At 45.7% G+C, this 14,041-nt stretch overlaps 1 protein-coding gene across 5 annotated transcripts in view; it reads left to right on the top strand.

The window, feature by feature from the left end:
- The window catches only part of UBAC2 (UBA domain containing 2), a 579,805-nt gene extending 567,649 nt beyond the window's left edge, over positions 1–12,156 (top strand). For all 5 annotated transcript variants that reach the window (XM_033949111.1, XM_033949114.1, XM_033949110.1 and 2 more), the window contains one exon: positions 11,644–12,156. In XM_033949111.1, the coding sequence (XP_033805002.1) occupies positions 11,644–11,751 (108 nt within the window). In that variant the 3' untranslated portion in view covers positions 11,752–12,156. The remainder of the gene's footprint in view (positions 1–11,643) is intronic.
- Positions 12,157–14,041: the final 1,885 nt, after the last annotated feature.

The following is a 14,041-nucleotide window of genomic DNA, read 5'->3' as shown; positions in this document are numbered from 1 at the left end:
TGTCCAGGAGTGACGGCCGGTTTGGCCAGTCGGTGTTACGTAACCTGTTTTCCTAAATTGCCATCTTCCCACCTGCCCTCTTTCTGGTTGGCTTGGAGGTCACCCATGTGTGAGAATATCATGCCTGCTTGTCCTGGGATAAAGCACAGTTACTTACCGTAACAGGTGTTATCCAGGGACAGCAGGCATATATTCTCACAACCCGCCCACCTCCCCGGGGATGGCTTTTCTTTGCTGGATATGGAACTGAGGACCACGAGGTGGGGATGCGCCCTCTAGTGGCGAGAAGGCTAGCACATGCGTGGTGCAGTGTGCAAACTTGAAACTTCTAGCAAGTTTGCTGAAAAAGCTGTCCGCGCTGGGGCTCCGTAGATGACGTCACCCATGTGTGAGAATATATGCCTGCTGTCCCTGGATAACACCTGTTACGGTAAGTAACTGTGCTTTTCCTACTAGCCATACCTTTCCCTATGCAACCTAGCATCCTTCTAGCTTTCGCCGTCACCTTTTCAACCTGTTTGGCCACCTTAAGATCATCACATACAATCACATCTAAGTCCCACTCTTCTGCCGTGCATAAAAGTTCTTCACCCCCTAAGTTGTACCGTTCCTTCGGGTTTTTGCAGCCCAAATGAATGACCTTGCATTTCTTGGCATTAAAGTTTGGCTAATATATATACACTCTGAGACAAATAAAGCAAAACTAGATTTACTGATATCACTTAGAAATGAACCTGTGAATTTCAAACACCCAGACACCCAAACTGACAGATGCCTTATGGGTTATGAATATCATCATATATTCACAGAGAACCCATTCCGGGCTTTTTCACAGAAAAATGCTGGAAAAATACAATAATCAGACTTGAAGCAAAAGTCGGCAGCCATTCAGGAAGCGGTGTGGGACCAGGCAGGAAGCGAAAAACTCGTGCTCTTGCCTTATGCACTGCTCTGCAGCAAGAAAGGAGGCAGCCGTCAAGAAAGGGAGGGGAGGCCACGCTGGACCACCGGTTTTTATAAAAGGTACTGGGGGGCTGCGGGCTGCCTACCACCAGACACCGGCATTTAAAAAAGATACCAGGGGGCTATGGGCTGCCTACCACCAGACGCACCTATGTGTAGAGGAAGAAAAACCAAGAAAAAAAAAATTCTGAACCAGAGATCTTTGCCGTATTAAGCGTGATTAGAATCGCCGAGAGTCCACCGCCCTGATGCAGCTACATAGCGAAATGCCAGCTAGCTTTACGTTGGCGGGAGCAGACCAGCAAAGATAGCAAGAAAGAACTTCAGTGTTTGAATACATTTGAATAACCATCCCTGCTGAGCTAAGTTTTTCTTATTTTTTTTGATTACAGACTTAACAAAAACGCTAGGCAGGAGGGGGAGAAGGGCCAATGAGGGCTTTCTGCTGGTGATTCCCTCTGCAGCATCACTGATGACATCATCAGTGATGCAGCAGAGGGAATCACTTGCAGAAGGCAGCAAACTTCAAAGCAGCCTGTTTAGAGTGCTGCAGCTGCCGACAAGTGCTGGAGGGAGGTTTGTCGGTTGTCTTGCGATGAGTCAGCGGGGTTCACATGGAAGGGAGAGCTTAATGTTCCTTTTCAGAGGGGCCCCGACTACAGGGAGAGAAGCGGTCTACCCTGGGTGCTCCAAGGCCTGGCATCTTTAATTTCTTTGGGCAGCAACAGCGTTTACAATTAGCTGCTGTTGCCAACTTCGGGCCTTCCTCTCTGCTGAGTCCTGCCTACTTCCTGTTTCCATGAAGGCAGGACCCAACAGAAAAGAAGGCCCAAAGCCGGCAACAGCAGCAAATTGTGATTGCTGCTGCTGCCTGAAGAAGTTCATGACACAAGGCCTTGGAGCACCCGCTTAGGGACTGCACTGCCAACTGGGGACAGGGTGACAGAAGGAGGAAAGAGAGTAGAGGTGGGAGAGAATTGCTGCACCCAACTGGAGGAAAAGGAAGGAATGAAAGGAGATGCCAGGGCTTAGAGGGAAGGAAAGGAGGAAGAGAAGCCAGGGCATGGAGGGAAAAGAGGGAGGGAGGAAGAGATGCCAGGGCATGGAGGGAAGAGAGGGAGGGAGGAAAAGATGCCAGGGCATGGAGGAAAGAGATACCAGGGCATGGAGGGAAGAGATGCCAGGACATGGGGGAAAAGAGAGAGGGAGATATGCCAAGACATGGAGGGATGGAGGAAGGTATGCCAGACCAAGGGAAAAGGAAGGTGGAGATGTTAGGGCATGGATGGGGAGGGAGAGATGAAAGGAAATGATAGAGATGCCAGGGAATCAGGGAAGGGAAGGAGACAGATGCTAGACCGTGGAGTGGAAAGGAAAGGAGAAGAGAGAGATGCCAGATAATAGGTGAGGGGGTGGTGGCAGAGCTGAAATGAATCATGTACAAAGGAGAAAAGGGGCACAAGAGAGACAGTTCATGGAAGGAGCATAGAAAGAAGGAAGGTGCCATATGGAATAGGGAGAGAGCAGACAGTGGATGGCAGGGGCAGAGAGAGAGAGAGGGCAGACATGGAAGGGGCTGTTGCTGCATGGAAGACAGGGAGAGGACAGATGCTGGCTAGAAAGAAGTGAGTGAAGACAAGATGATTAAAGCAGAAGTGACAAAAGGTAGAAAATGATTTTTTTGTCAATAAATAAAATTATTATTATTATGATATCTGGTTTTATTTAATGTTAGTAGCTAGTTTAAACTGACTCCTAAAAACATGATTGTTGAAAAGAAATCTTAATCGTACACTTCTCCCTCCGAATACGCAGTTTCAGCATCCGCGGATTCGGTTATTCGCGATTATTTGGGGGGCAGCCATTTCCTGTGAGTGATCTGCACGGGGCAGGAGCGTAGGAAGATCGTTCCTGCCCCAAAAGCCTGCTAGACCACCAGGTAAGGTCTGGGATGCCGGAAGAAAGGCAGGAGAGAGGCGGGGGTGGATCAGAGCCGGCCGAGAAGTTATTTGTAGTTTTTCACACTTAACGGTCTGGCTCTGCACCTAACCCCCATGGATACGGAGGGAGAAGTATACTGCTGATCTTTGGCTCTTTTGACTAATGAGTTTGCCTACCACTAAGCTAGGGGAAGACACAAAACTCAGAGAGGGAAAAACCCTGTGTGAATCAGAGCAGCATGTCTCATAAGAACATAAGAAATGCCTCCGCTGGGTCAGACCTGAGGTCCATCGCGCCCAGCAGTCCTGTGCGGTAAATTTCTATCTATACCCCTCTATCCCCTTTTCCAGCAGGAATTTGTCCAATCCTTTCTCTCAGGGCCAGAGAGGTAGTCAAAGAGTACAGGATTTCCTCACTCAGGCTGGAAGTTTTGGGTGTAGCATTCACACCTTAAACAATCTGGGAGTTTGGTTATAGGGAGAGAAGCAACAGCACAGAACCACAGACAGCTGAGAAGCACACAGCTAGAGCCTGCTGAAGGTATGGACATTGATACCAGTGTTTCAGAAAAAAGAAAGCCAGAGTCTTGAAACAAGCCCAGAACAAACCATGAATTGGGACATAGAAATTGATACAGTTAATGGGCAACCAAAGGTAGTGGACGTTTGCTGAAGAAAGGCAAGTGTTTTTGTGTGAGAATTTGGTGCTGTGCTAATGTGTGGGATTGCCTGAGACCTGGAAAAGCCAGAGGAGACTGGCTGAGAGCTTTACGTTTTTCTTTTATCAATTGTTTGTAGATTTTTATGTTAGATCTCCAGTCTGACAATTTTCCCATTTTTTTCCAGATCCTTTCCAATAGTCTTACTACTTGTTTCATTTTTAGAAGTTCAGTGTCAAACCATTTATTATATTTATTTAGGCAGCTTTTGCTATTTCGTTTAGGGGCAATTTCGTCTTACATCAGTGATCTTCAGTGGAGTGTTCATTGTCCGTTCCCACTTCCTTTTGTACTGTTTTATACCCTGGGTTCTCTGTCCTGTTGGACTTTTTGGTGTTTACTTAAACTATTTGGATATTCATTAAGAGTAATTTTTTCAAAATAAATATGATACTAGATACTTTGTCAAAAATGTATAATTAATACGACTTTAGTTCTGTATTTTGTCCTGTAATAACAACAATCCATGAATTTGAAATATAGTATCTGACATTCACTCGGTATCCCATCTTGGAATAATAGTACAGTTTAATATGACCGTAACTCTATTTATTTTCATTTTATTTATATTTGCTTGATATACTGCATATGCCAAGAACTGGCATATAAGTAGTTCACATAAAACAAATTAGCTGCCTGGGGGCCTGATTTGAGAAAGCCAGAATATATGGGGGTTCATAAGCAAAAAATATAAATGTCCAAGTGTTGATAATCAAAACCGTCTTTCTGGACGTCTAGCGAGATGTCCCAGCCTCTGTGTGTCCAGAGCTCGAGATGGGTTTGGTGGAGGCGAGTTATTGGCTGGTTTTGGGTGTGTCTAAGGGCGGGTTAGACTTGGATGTCTTGCAGCGATAATCAAACGTTTTGCAAAACGTCCTGGACGGAACTTAAATGTTTGGAACTAGACCTGTTATAGAAGCATCTAAGTGTAACAAAGGTATCCAAACTTCCCCCATAGAGAATGACACGGGGAAAAAATTTGTCCCTGTCCCCGCGACCACTGTCCCCGCCCCATCTCCGTGACTACTATCCCCACAGCATCCATACAAGCCTCAGTACTGCAATATTTAGCTTATTCCTTCCTTATAAATCAAAGTTCTGGCTGCTGAACTAGAGAAAAAGATGGTCAGCTGACAGGACTTCGTTTATAAATTTTTATCAACACAACTAATATACTACTTTTTCCTAAAGCATCCTAAAGCAAAAAAAAAGAAAAAAGATAGAAAAGAAATAGAAATTTTTTTTTTACCTTTGTTGTCTAGTGTCTGCTTTCCTCATCTTCTCATTCAATTCCTTCCATCCACTGTCTGCCAGTGACCGCGCGCGTTCCCTCCCTTAACTACGAGGACAAGGCCACGGGGTGGTGGATGGCCTTGTCCCCGTACCCGCAGTGAGCACTTACCCCCCCCCCCCGTTTCAGTGGGTTTGCCGTGGGTAACAGCCATCGTGTCATTCTCTAATCCCCCACTGCTCCACGGGGTGGTGGATGGCCTTGTCCCCGTACCCGCAATGAGCACTTCCCCTCTTCCCCCCCCCCCGTTTCAGTGGGTTAGCTGTGGGTAACATGTTAGCTGTGAATGCATGGTTGCGGAGATGGTGCCAGGAGGAGGGCTTCCACTTTGTGAGGAACTGGACGTCCTTCTGGGGAAAGAGTAAGCTCTACCGGCGGGACGGCCTGCACCTGAGCACAGAGGGAACTAGACTACTGGCTGCCAATGTGAAGAAGGAGATCGAGAGGGCTTTAAACTGAGGAGAGGGGGAAAGCCGACAGCTGATCTGATGTTGACGCTTCGGACAACAGTATCCAGAACAGATGCTGAACGGGCTGACTGCACGGAGGAAGTAGAGAGACCAGTGGACCTTATGATCAGACAGCGAGGGAAACAACAGGTAAAGGGAGCTTGCTGGGAAGAGACTAAAGGGCATGGAGACACAGGAGGACTGGGTGGCGCGAGGGCGAAAGTTGAGGGTATCATAGGGGCTACACAAGGCGAGGGGGATCGAACAGAGGCAGGGGCCCAGGAGGGGGCAAGAAAACCCAGAGGAAAAGCGGGGAAGTGGGGTGGCGGAAATGTGGGGAAGATGAAAGCTACGAGGGTAAAGGCTGAGGGCAAAGCAGAAGTACAGGGAACAGGAGAGGCGGCCCAGGTGAATGCAGAGGTGGAGAAAAAACAACGGGACCTGCGGTGCTTATACGCAAATGCAAGAAGCCTCATGGCCAAGATGGGTGAACTAGAGGTCGTGGCCAAGGGGGAAGACCTAGATATAATTGGAATTACAGAAACATGGTGGACAGTGCAGAATCAATGGGATGTGGCGCTGCCGGGGTACAAGCTCTACAGGAGAGACAGGACCCACAAGAAGGGGGGAGGCATAGCACTATATATAAAAGACTCTATCTACTCGGTCGGGATGGATATGGCAACGAAGGCAGAGGGGCTGGAATCGCTATGGGTCAAACTGCCGGGAAACAAGGGTGCAGACATAAAACTGGGGCTGTATTATCGCCCACCTGGTGCGCCGGAAGGAGTCGGACACGACTTGGAAGCTGAACTGAGACAGGAGTGCAGGACTGGAAGTGTAACAGTGATGGGGGACTTCAACTACCCGGGGATAGACTGGAGTACGGGTCACTCCAACTGCACTAGGGAAACAGGATTTGTAGAAGCTGTGAGGGACTGCTTTATGGAGCAACTGACCAGGGAACCGACGCGGGGGAGTGCTACTCTTGACCTCATCCTGAACGGATTAGGAGGGCCTGCAAGAGGGGTAGAAGTGGGAGGACCACTAGGCAACAGTGACCACAATGCGATCAGATTCACTTTAGAAAGGGGGACACCCATAGTAAGGAGGACCGCAACAACTGCGCTCAACTTCAAGAAGGGGAACTATGTTGCTATGAGGGAAATGGTGGGGAGGAAGCTCAGATACATCTTTAGGATGGAGACTGTGGAAAGCGCCTGGACCCTATTCAGGGACACCCTGCAGGAAGCACAAAAAATGTACGTCCCCAGTTTCAGGAAAGGCTGCAAGAACAAGCGGTCAAAGGACCCGATTTGGATCTCAGCAGAAGTAAAGAGGGCAATAAACGACAAAAAAGTATCCTTCCGGAGATGGAAAAAGGATCCAACGGAGGAAAATCACCAGGCGCACAGGAAATGCCAAAAAGAATGCCACCGAGAGGTTAGAAAAGCAAAAGGGAAATACGAAGAGGGGCTGGCCAGGGAGGCGAAAAACTTCAAGGCATTCTTCAGTTACGTAAAGGGGAAACGACCAGCAAGAGAGGAGGTGGGGCCGTTGGACGATGGGGATAGGAGGGGAGTGATTAAAGAGGATAAAGAGGTAGCTGAGAGGCTGAACACGTTCTTCTCGTCGGTTTTCACGAGAGAAGACACATCTAATATACCGGACTCAGAGGAGCTCATGAGTGGGGAACAGGCTGAAAAATTGGAGCACATAGAGGTAAGTAAGGAGGATGTCCTCAAACAGATAGACAGGTTAAAATGCGGCAAATCACCGGGTCCGGACGGGATCCACCCGAGGGTTCTGAAGGAGCTAAGACAAGAAATAGCGGGCACAATACAGCATGTTTGTAACCTATCCTTGAAAACTGGAGAGGTACCAGAGGACTGGAAATTGGCGAATGTCACACCTATCTTCAAAAAGGGATCGAGGGGTGACCCCGGGAACTACAGGCCGGTGAGCCTGACTTCAATTATAGGGAAGATGGTGGAAGCTATGATAAAGGACGGCATTTGCGAGCACATTGAGAGAAATGGCCTACTGAGAACAAGCCAGCACGGATTCTGTAAGGGAAGGTCATGCTTAACGAACCTTCTGTACTTCTTTGAGGGAATAAGCAGTCGGGTGGACAATGGGGAACCCATCGACATCATTTACCTCGATTTTCAAAAGGCTTTCGACAAGGTGCCACATGAAAGGCTGCTTAGGAAGCTGTGGAACCACGGGGTGGGAGGGGATGTGCACCGATGGATAGAGCACTGGTTGTCGGGTAGACTGCAGAGGGTCGGAGTAAAGGGCCAATATTCTGACTGGCGGGGAGTCACGAGCGGTGTGCCGCAGGGATCGGTGCTGGGGCCGTTACTCTTCAACATATTTATCAATGACATGGAAAAGGAGGCAAAGTGCGAGGTTATAAAATTTGCAGACGATACCAAACTGTGCGGCAGAGTTAGCTCCAGGGAGGAGTGTGAGGACCTGCAAAGGGACCTAGACAAGCTGGAAGACTGGGCGAACAAATGGCAAATGCGCTTTAACGTGGAAAAATGCAAGGTCATGCATATAGGGAAAAAGAACCCGTTGTTCAACTACAAATTGGGGGGGGCATTGTTGGGAGAAAGCGGTCTTGAGAGAGACTTGGGAGTGCTGGTGGATGCATCACTGAAGCCATCTGCACAGTGCGCAGCGGCCTCAAAAAAAGCCAACAGGATGCTGGGCATCATAAAAAGGGGCATAACAACCAGGACGAGGGAAGTCATCATGCCACTGTATCGAGCAATGGTGCGTCCGCATCTGGAATATTGTGTTCAATATTGGTCGCCGTACCTCAAGAAGGACATGGCGGTACTCGAGAGAGTCCAAAGGAGAGCAACAAAACTGGTAAGAGGGCTGGAACACTGCCCATATGCCGAGAGGTTGGATAGGCTGGGGCTCTTCTCTCTGGAAAAAAGGAGGCTCAGGGGTGATATGATAGAGACCTTCAAGATCATGAGGGGCATAGAGAGGGTGGATAGGGACAGATTCTTCAGACTGAAGGGGACAACAGGTACGAGGGGGCATTCGGAGAAACTGAAGGGAGATAGGTTCAAAACGAATGCAAGGAAGTTTTTTTTCACCCAAAGGGTCGTGGACACTTGGAATGCGCTACCGGAGGACGTGATTGGGCAGAGTACGGTACAGGGATTCAAACAGAGACTGGACGGATTCCTGAGGGATAAAGGGATCGTGGGATACTGAGAAAGCTAACCAGAAAATAAGTATAGAAACCCGACCAGGTCGTGCATGTGCAAGACCGGAGGGCTAGGACTTTGATGGGAAGATAGGACTCAATAGGAAACCAAGGTGGCATGGGGGCCCCTTCTGGTGATTTGGACAGGTCGTGACCTGTTTGGGCCGCCGCGGGAGCGGACTGCTGGGCAGGATGGACCTATGGTCTGACCCGGCGGAGGCACTGCTTATGTTCTTATGTTCTTAACAGCCATCGTGTCATTCTCTAATCCCCCACACTCCCCCAGTGCTTACTGACCCCCTTCCACCACACAAATATAACAACAAAAAGGTGCATACCTGTCTCTAAAACAGCAGAATTTGGTATGGGGAAGTCTAGTAGAGCTGCACACAGGTGTCTTAAGAAGCCTGGTTTCCAAGTTTATTAAAAAGTTTGTTATACCGCTTATATAAATTTCTAGGCGGTGTACAATAATAGTAAAATATGGGAAATCGTTAAAAGTTACACCTAACAAAAGACCACTAAAGACAAAAAAAAAAGTAAACTCCATACAAAAGGGGAAAAGGGAAGAACTACAATATTTAAAATAAGATAAAGTACATTTAAAAAGGAAAAAACAATAGGAAGGGAAAGACTAGTGAGCCATATAGTGAATGGACTAGTGAGCCATATAGAGGAGGACCCAGACCTATAAACCACTCTAACCACTACATGTATGGAAGAAGATAAACCTACCCAAACCCTACTATACTGCCATATAGGTGCCATCTGTAGCTATAAGTGCTATTGGGGGGGTACACAGGTGGGTATAGGGGGGTTGGGAGGCTCACTATAAATTATAATAAGGTTATGGTGAGATATACATCTGGCACCCTTTATGTGACATTCACAGCAGTGAGGTGTTCCATTGCTCTGTTGGGATGTCTATGTGGCCAGTCCATTACTATGCTGGCCCCTCCCACATCCAAATGGTCTGGGTTTTGGATGTTTTCCTGATCAAAAATGGGGTATAAAGTTAGACTTTCTGGCAGCCTAGATGTCCCGATGACAAAGACATCTAAATAGATGATTTAAATATATAGATAGATAGATAGATATCCAGCAGTTTGCCATTTGAAAATGGTCATTTCTGTTCCAACTTTGAACGTCCAGCTGGTAACATCCGGGGTTTTTTGTTTGTTTTTTTTAAATGCCCCTCCAAATGTCTAAATCATGAATACATGCATATGGCAAGGGTGCATGGTCTGGGTGCATTTTGGACAGGACTAAAATAAACTCATTTCTAAAGGGGGATGCACATTGAGGCCCATTGAAATCAACTTCGGTGTTTACAGTTACTCCCAGAGATGTCTAGTAGAGAATGACATGGTGACCCGTTACCACGGGTAACCGCAAGAAAACCGCAGGAACAAGTAAAATGTATATCTGCTTACCGCCGGTGTAGGAACAGCTTTGTTCCTGCGGGGAACCTCACCCAATACAGGTCCTGATATCCCCCATTCCTCCCCTCATCGCTGGTCTGGCAGCTCCAGGCCTTCGCCTCATGGGCCCGGTGGCTTCAGCCCACCTCCCCCTTCGCTCATGGGTCCGGCGGCTCCAGCCCACCCCCCAGTCTCTTTACCTCCATGCCCTGCAAAGCTTTTCACCCAGACCCCTTCCCTACCAGGCTCTGCACCCCCTCCCCGACTTGATGTAGGCCTCTGATACACAAATCAAGCACAAAAACTAGACATTAGAGAATGATGTGGTTATCTGCACCCAGTGTCTTCAACCTCAAGACCTCCCTTGCCAGGCTCTGCACTCAGCCCTGCAACGCTCGCTGAATGGCTGCCGCCAGGTCCAGCAAGAACTGGCGGAAGCCTTTCAGTGAGTGGCACCGGGCCATGTGGGAGCTCGAGAAGCTCGCTCCTGGACCACCAGGGATAACAGAAAAGGTACACGGTGGGAGAGGGGGAAAAAAAATTATTAGTATCGGCTGGGACGGGAGATGGGAGGGATCCCTCCTGTCCTGGCCTATCAGAGGTCTGCATCAAGTCAGGGAAGGGGTCAGATGATGACCCGAATATAGGATGAGACCCCCATTTTAGGGCCATTTTTTTGGGCCCAAAAATCTCACAGTATATTCGAGTATATATAAGTAATAATAATAATAATAACAGTTTATATACCGCAACACCATGAAGTTCTATGCGGTTTACAAAAGATTAGAGAAGGTACAGTAGGTTTGTAAAATGACACAAATACACATTTATTTCTAAAATACCAAAATGGAGCAACAAAAAGGGAGGAAAGGTCCAACCTTGTCTGCAGAAAAAAACCAACCAGGAACAAATAAAAAAAGGAACTGCAGATATGTACAAGATGCAGGCAAAATGTATTGTGACAAATATAAATATATAAAAACCTTTTTACCAAACAATGGATCCGACACAGTCCGTGTTTCGGACAAACCTTCGTCGGGGGTCCAAGATGAAAAAAGGTTTGGAAAAATATGCCACAAAAAATTGTAGAGTAAAAAATGTCATAAACCAAAAGGTCCGATGCGCCTTGAATCGCCAACTGCTGTAAAGCGTCTCACTTTGTCACAATAAATTTTGCCTGCATTTTGTACATATCTACAGTTCCTTTTTTTGTTTGTAAAATACCAAAATGCACATGATATGCCAGTGTATACATGTGTATGTAACCTCATTGGCCTGATTGAAATTTGAGATGTTGATATTTCTAAAATGGATGCTGCCACAGCTTATAGCCAGCACATACACATCCATTCCTGCATGTATTTTAGAAAAGGCTCTACATAAACCAATCTGTTCTGAAATATTAACAGACATTCACATGTCCCAACCTAGATGTCTCAATTCCTATTTCTATGTACTGTCTCAGATGGGGCTTTTAAATTTTACTAGGTTGAAGGTTATACTGGTACACAGTCTTGTTCATTCAATGGAACGATTAGATTAATTGTGGGAAAAATGATGGGGAGTTCTATTTTCTCCTTACCTAGAAATTGAGTGCATTTTTGAAACATAAATATTTGTTTTACTTGCAGGTTACACGGCTCATGGAGATGGGGTTTTCTAGGGTAGCTGTACTGGAAGCACTGAGGGCTTCAAACAATGACATCAATGTAGCTACCAACTTTCTCCTACAACACTGATTATTCCTTCTTTTGGAAAACACATTTCTACAATACTCAAGGAACAATGAATGTCAACTACTGGATAAAATCAAGATAATCGTATTGCAAGCTTAAAGTCCTAAAAGTCTGTTGACAAGGATATTGTGTGAAATATTGCTTAGTGAATAGCACTGCATGTTCTTCTGAGATGGAAACTGTGGTGATTTATGCTTTTGAAAATATCTAGATCTTTATGCATTATTCTATTTTCAGTATGTATGTGAAAATAATTGGGGTGTCTTTTTCTTAATATGGGAATTAATATTAGAAATGTTCATTATCATTCCTCATAGTAAGAATACTGAAGGAGGTTCAACTGCCAAACAAAGTGAAATACCTCTCAGAAAGCAAAATAAAAATGCTGCTGCATTTCTTTAATTAGTTCTTTATGTGATAAAAATTTCTTTATTATTATATTTAGACTTTATTGATTTAGGACCCCTTTTACCAAGCTGTGTTAGGTGCTATTGTGCACCGAACGCACAAAAATGGCCTAAAACAGACCCGCTCTTTTGTGATTGTTTTGTCATCTGCGCGTACTAATCATGTGTTAATTTATTTTAAAAAATTTATAGGGGAGTATGCATTTTGGGGTGAAGACGTGGATGCACTAATCAGCTAGTTCACTGACATCACTTCCACACTAACTGGTTAGCGTGTCCACAACAAGCGAGCCCTTAGTGCTTCCTAAATAGGAGGCACTAAATGCTCCTGTGTTAATTTTTTTATAGGGCCATGTGTTAATGATATATCTCTCCAAACTTATACTGCAATAAGTATACGTTCCCAGCACCTCACATGCAATATATAGTCCCCAGTTCCTCAGAAGTACCACCTGGGCTCAAACGATTTTCATTGCCCTAGGCCAGGGTTAGGCAATTCTGGTCCTCGAGAGCCGGAGCCAGGTCAAGTTTTCAGGATATCCACAATGAATATGTATGAGATGGATCTGCATGCACTGCCTCTTTGAGATGCAAATCTATATCATGCATATTTATTGTGGATATCCTGAAAACCTGACCTGGCTCCGGCTCTCGAGGACCAGAATTGCCTACCCCTGCCCTAGGCTTTATGTACTACCTCCTCACCGGAGGTAATTCTCTTTTTATTTAACACCCCTTATAGCAGTGATCTCAAACACGCGGCCCGGGAGCCACATGCGGCCCGCTAAGTACTATTTTGAGGCCCTCAGTATGTTTATCATAATCACAAAAGTAAACTTAAACAGTTTCTTGATCATATGTCTCTTAGTCAAAAGGAAAGATTTATAAACTATAAAGAGTTCTACCTCATGCAAAATTGTCATTTCTTTAATAAGACATTAACTATTTTTTTCTCCGGCCCTCCAAGTACCTACAAATCTAAAATGTGGCCCTGCAAAGGGTTTGAGTTTGAGACCACTGCCTTATAGCATATTCCTTTCTTAAGGGTACTTAGCTTTTTATAAGTGGTCTTCCTTTCAGAGATCTAGGAGCCAACATGTTTCACCCATGAAGGTTTTCTTAAGGCTTATAATCCCTCAATACATTTAACTCCGTCAACCAGACCACTGAATGCTAGCACATGGCCATATATTCGACAAATAGGATAAAGTCCTTTTGACAGCCACATTGAAAATGGGCTTGGCACAGAGGAAAGTCCTGTGTAAGAATGCACTAAGGCCATTTCTCAGCATAGCTTAATAAAAGGGCTCTTAAATATTTATAGAAGATTGAAGTTATATTTGGGATTATTATTATAGGATTTGTGTGCATGTATATATATGTGTATATTCTATAAATGGCACCGTAAGTTAGGTGGCAGTAGGCGCCCTACTGCTGCCTAATTTAATTGTTTTAATTGGCTAAATCAGTGCTTTAATTGACCGCATTATTTAAAACTGATTAAAAACTCGTTTAAAAAAATAGGCGCCAGGAGACATCTACAATGCAGACACCATTAATGCATCTACAGCAGGATACCTAACAGCGCCTTATGTCTAAGTGGGTGTAGTTGGGGCAGAGCGGGACTTAGGTGCTTTAGGCGTGATTCACTAAGGAACTTTGACGCCTGCATGTAAGCCAGTAAAACGCTGGCCTACATTGCAAGATCTTAAGTTTTTTCTTAGACGTTGTTAGCCATGATTCTAGACACCACCAATTTATACGCCATTTACAGAATCCAGACCTATGGCCCAGATTCTCTAACCGGTGTCATTGTCGATGGCCACCAATTGCATATCAATCATGTGACAGCACCAGTTAGAGAATCGCACCTCCAACAAATGTAG

This window comes from Geotrypetes seraphini, chromosome 6 (assembly GCF_902459505.1).
Source record: "Geotrypetes seraphini chromosome 6, aGeoSer1.1, whole genome shotgun sequence".
Classification (NCBI taxonomy): Eukaryota; Metazoa; Chordata; class Amphibia; order Gymnophiona; family Dermophiidae; genus Geotrypetes; species Geotrypetes seraphini.
Note: the sequence above shows the minus strand (reverse complement) of the source record. Positions and strands in the feature narration are given on the sequence as shown.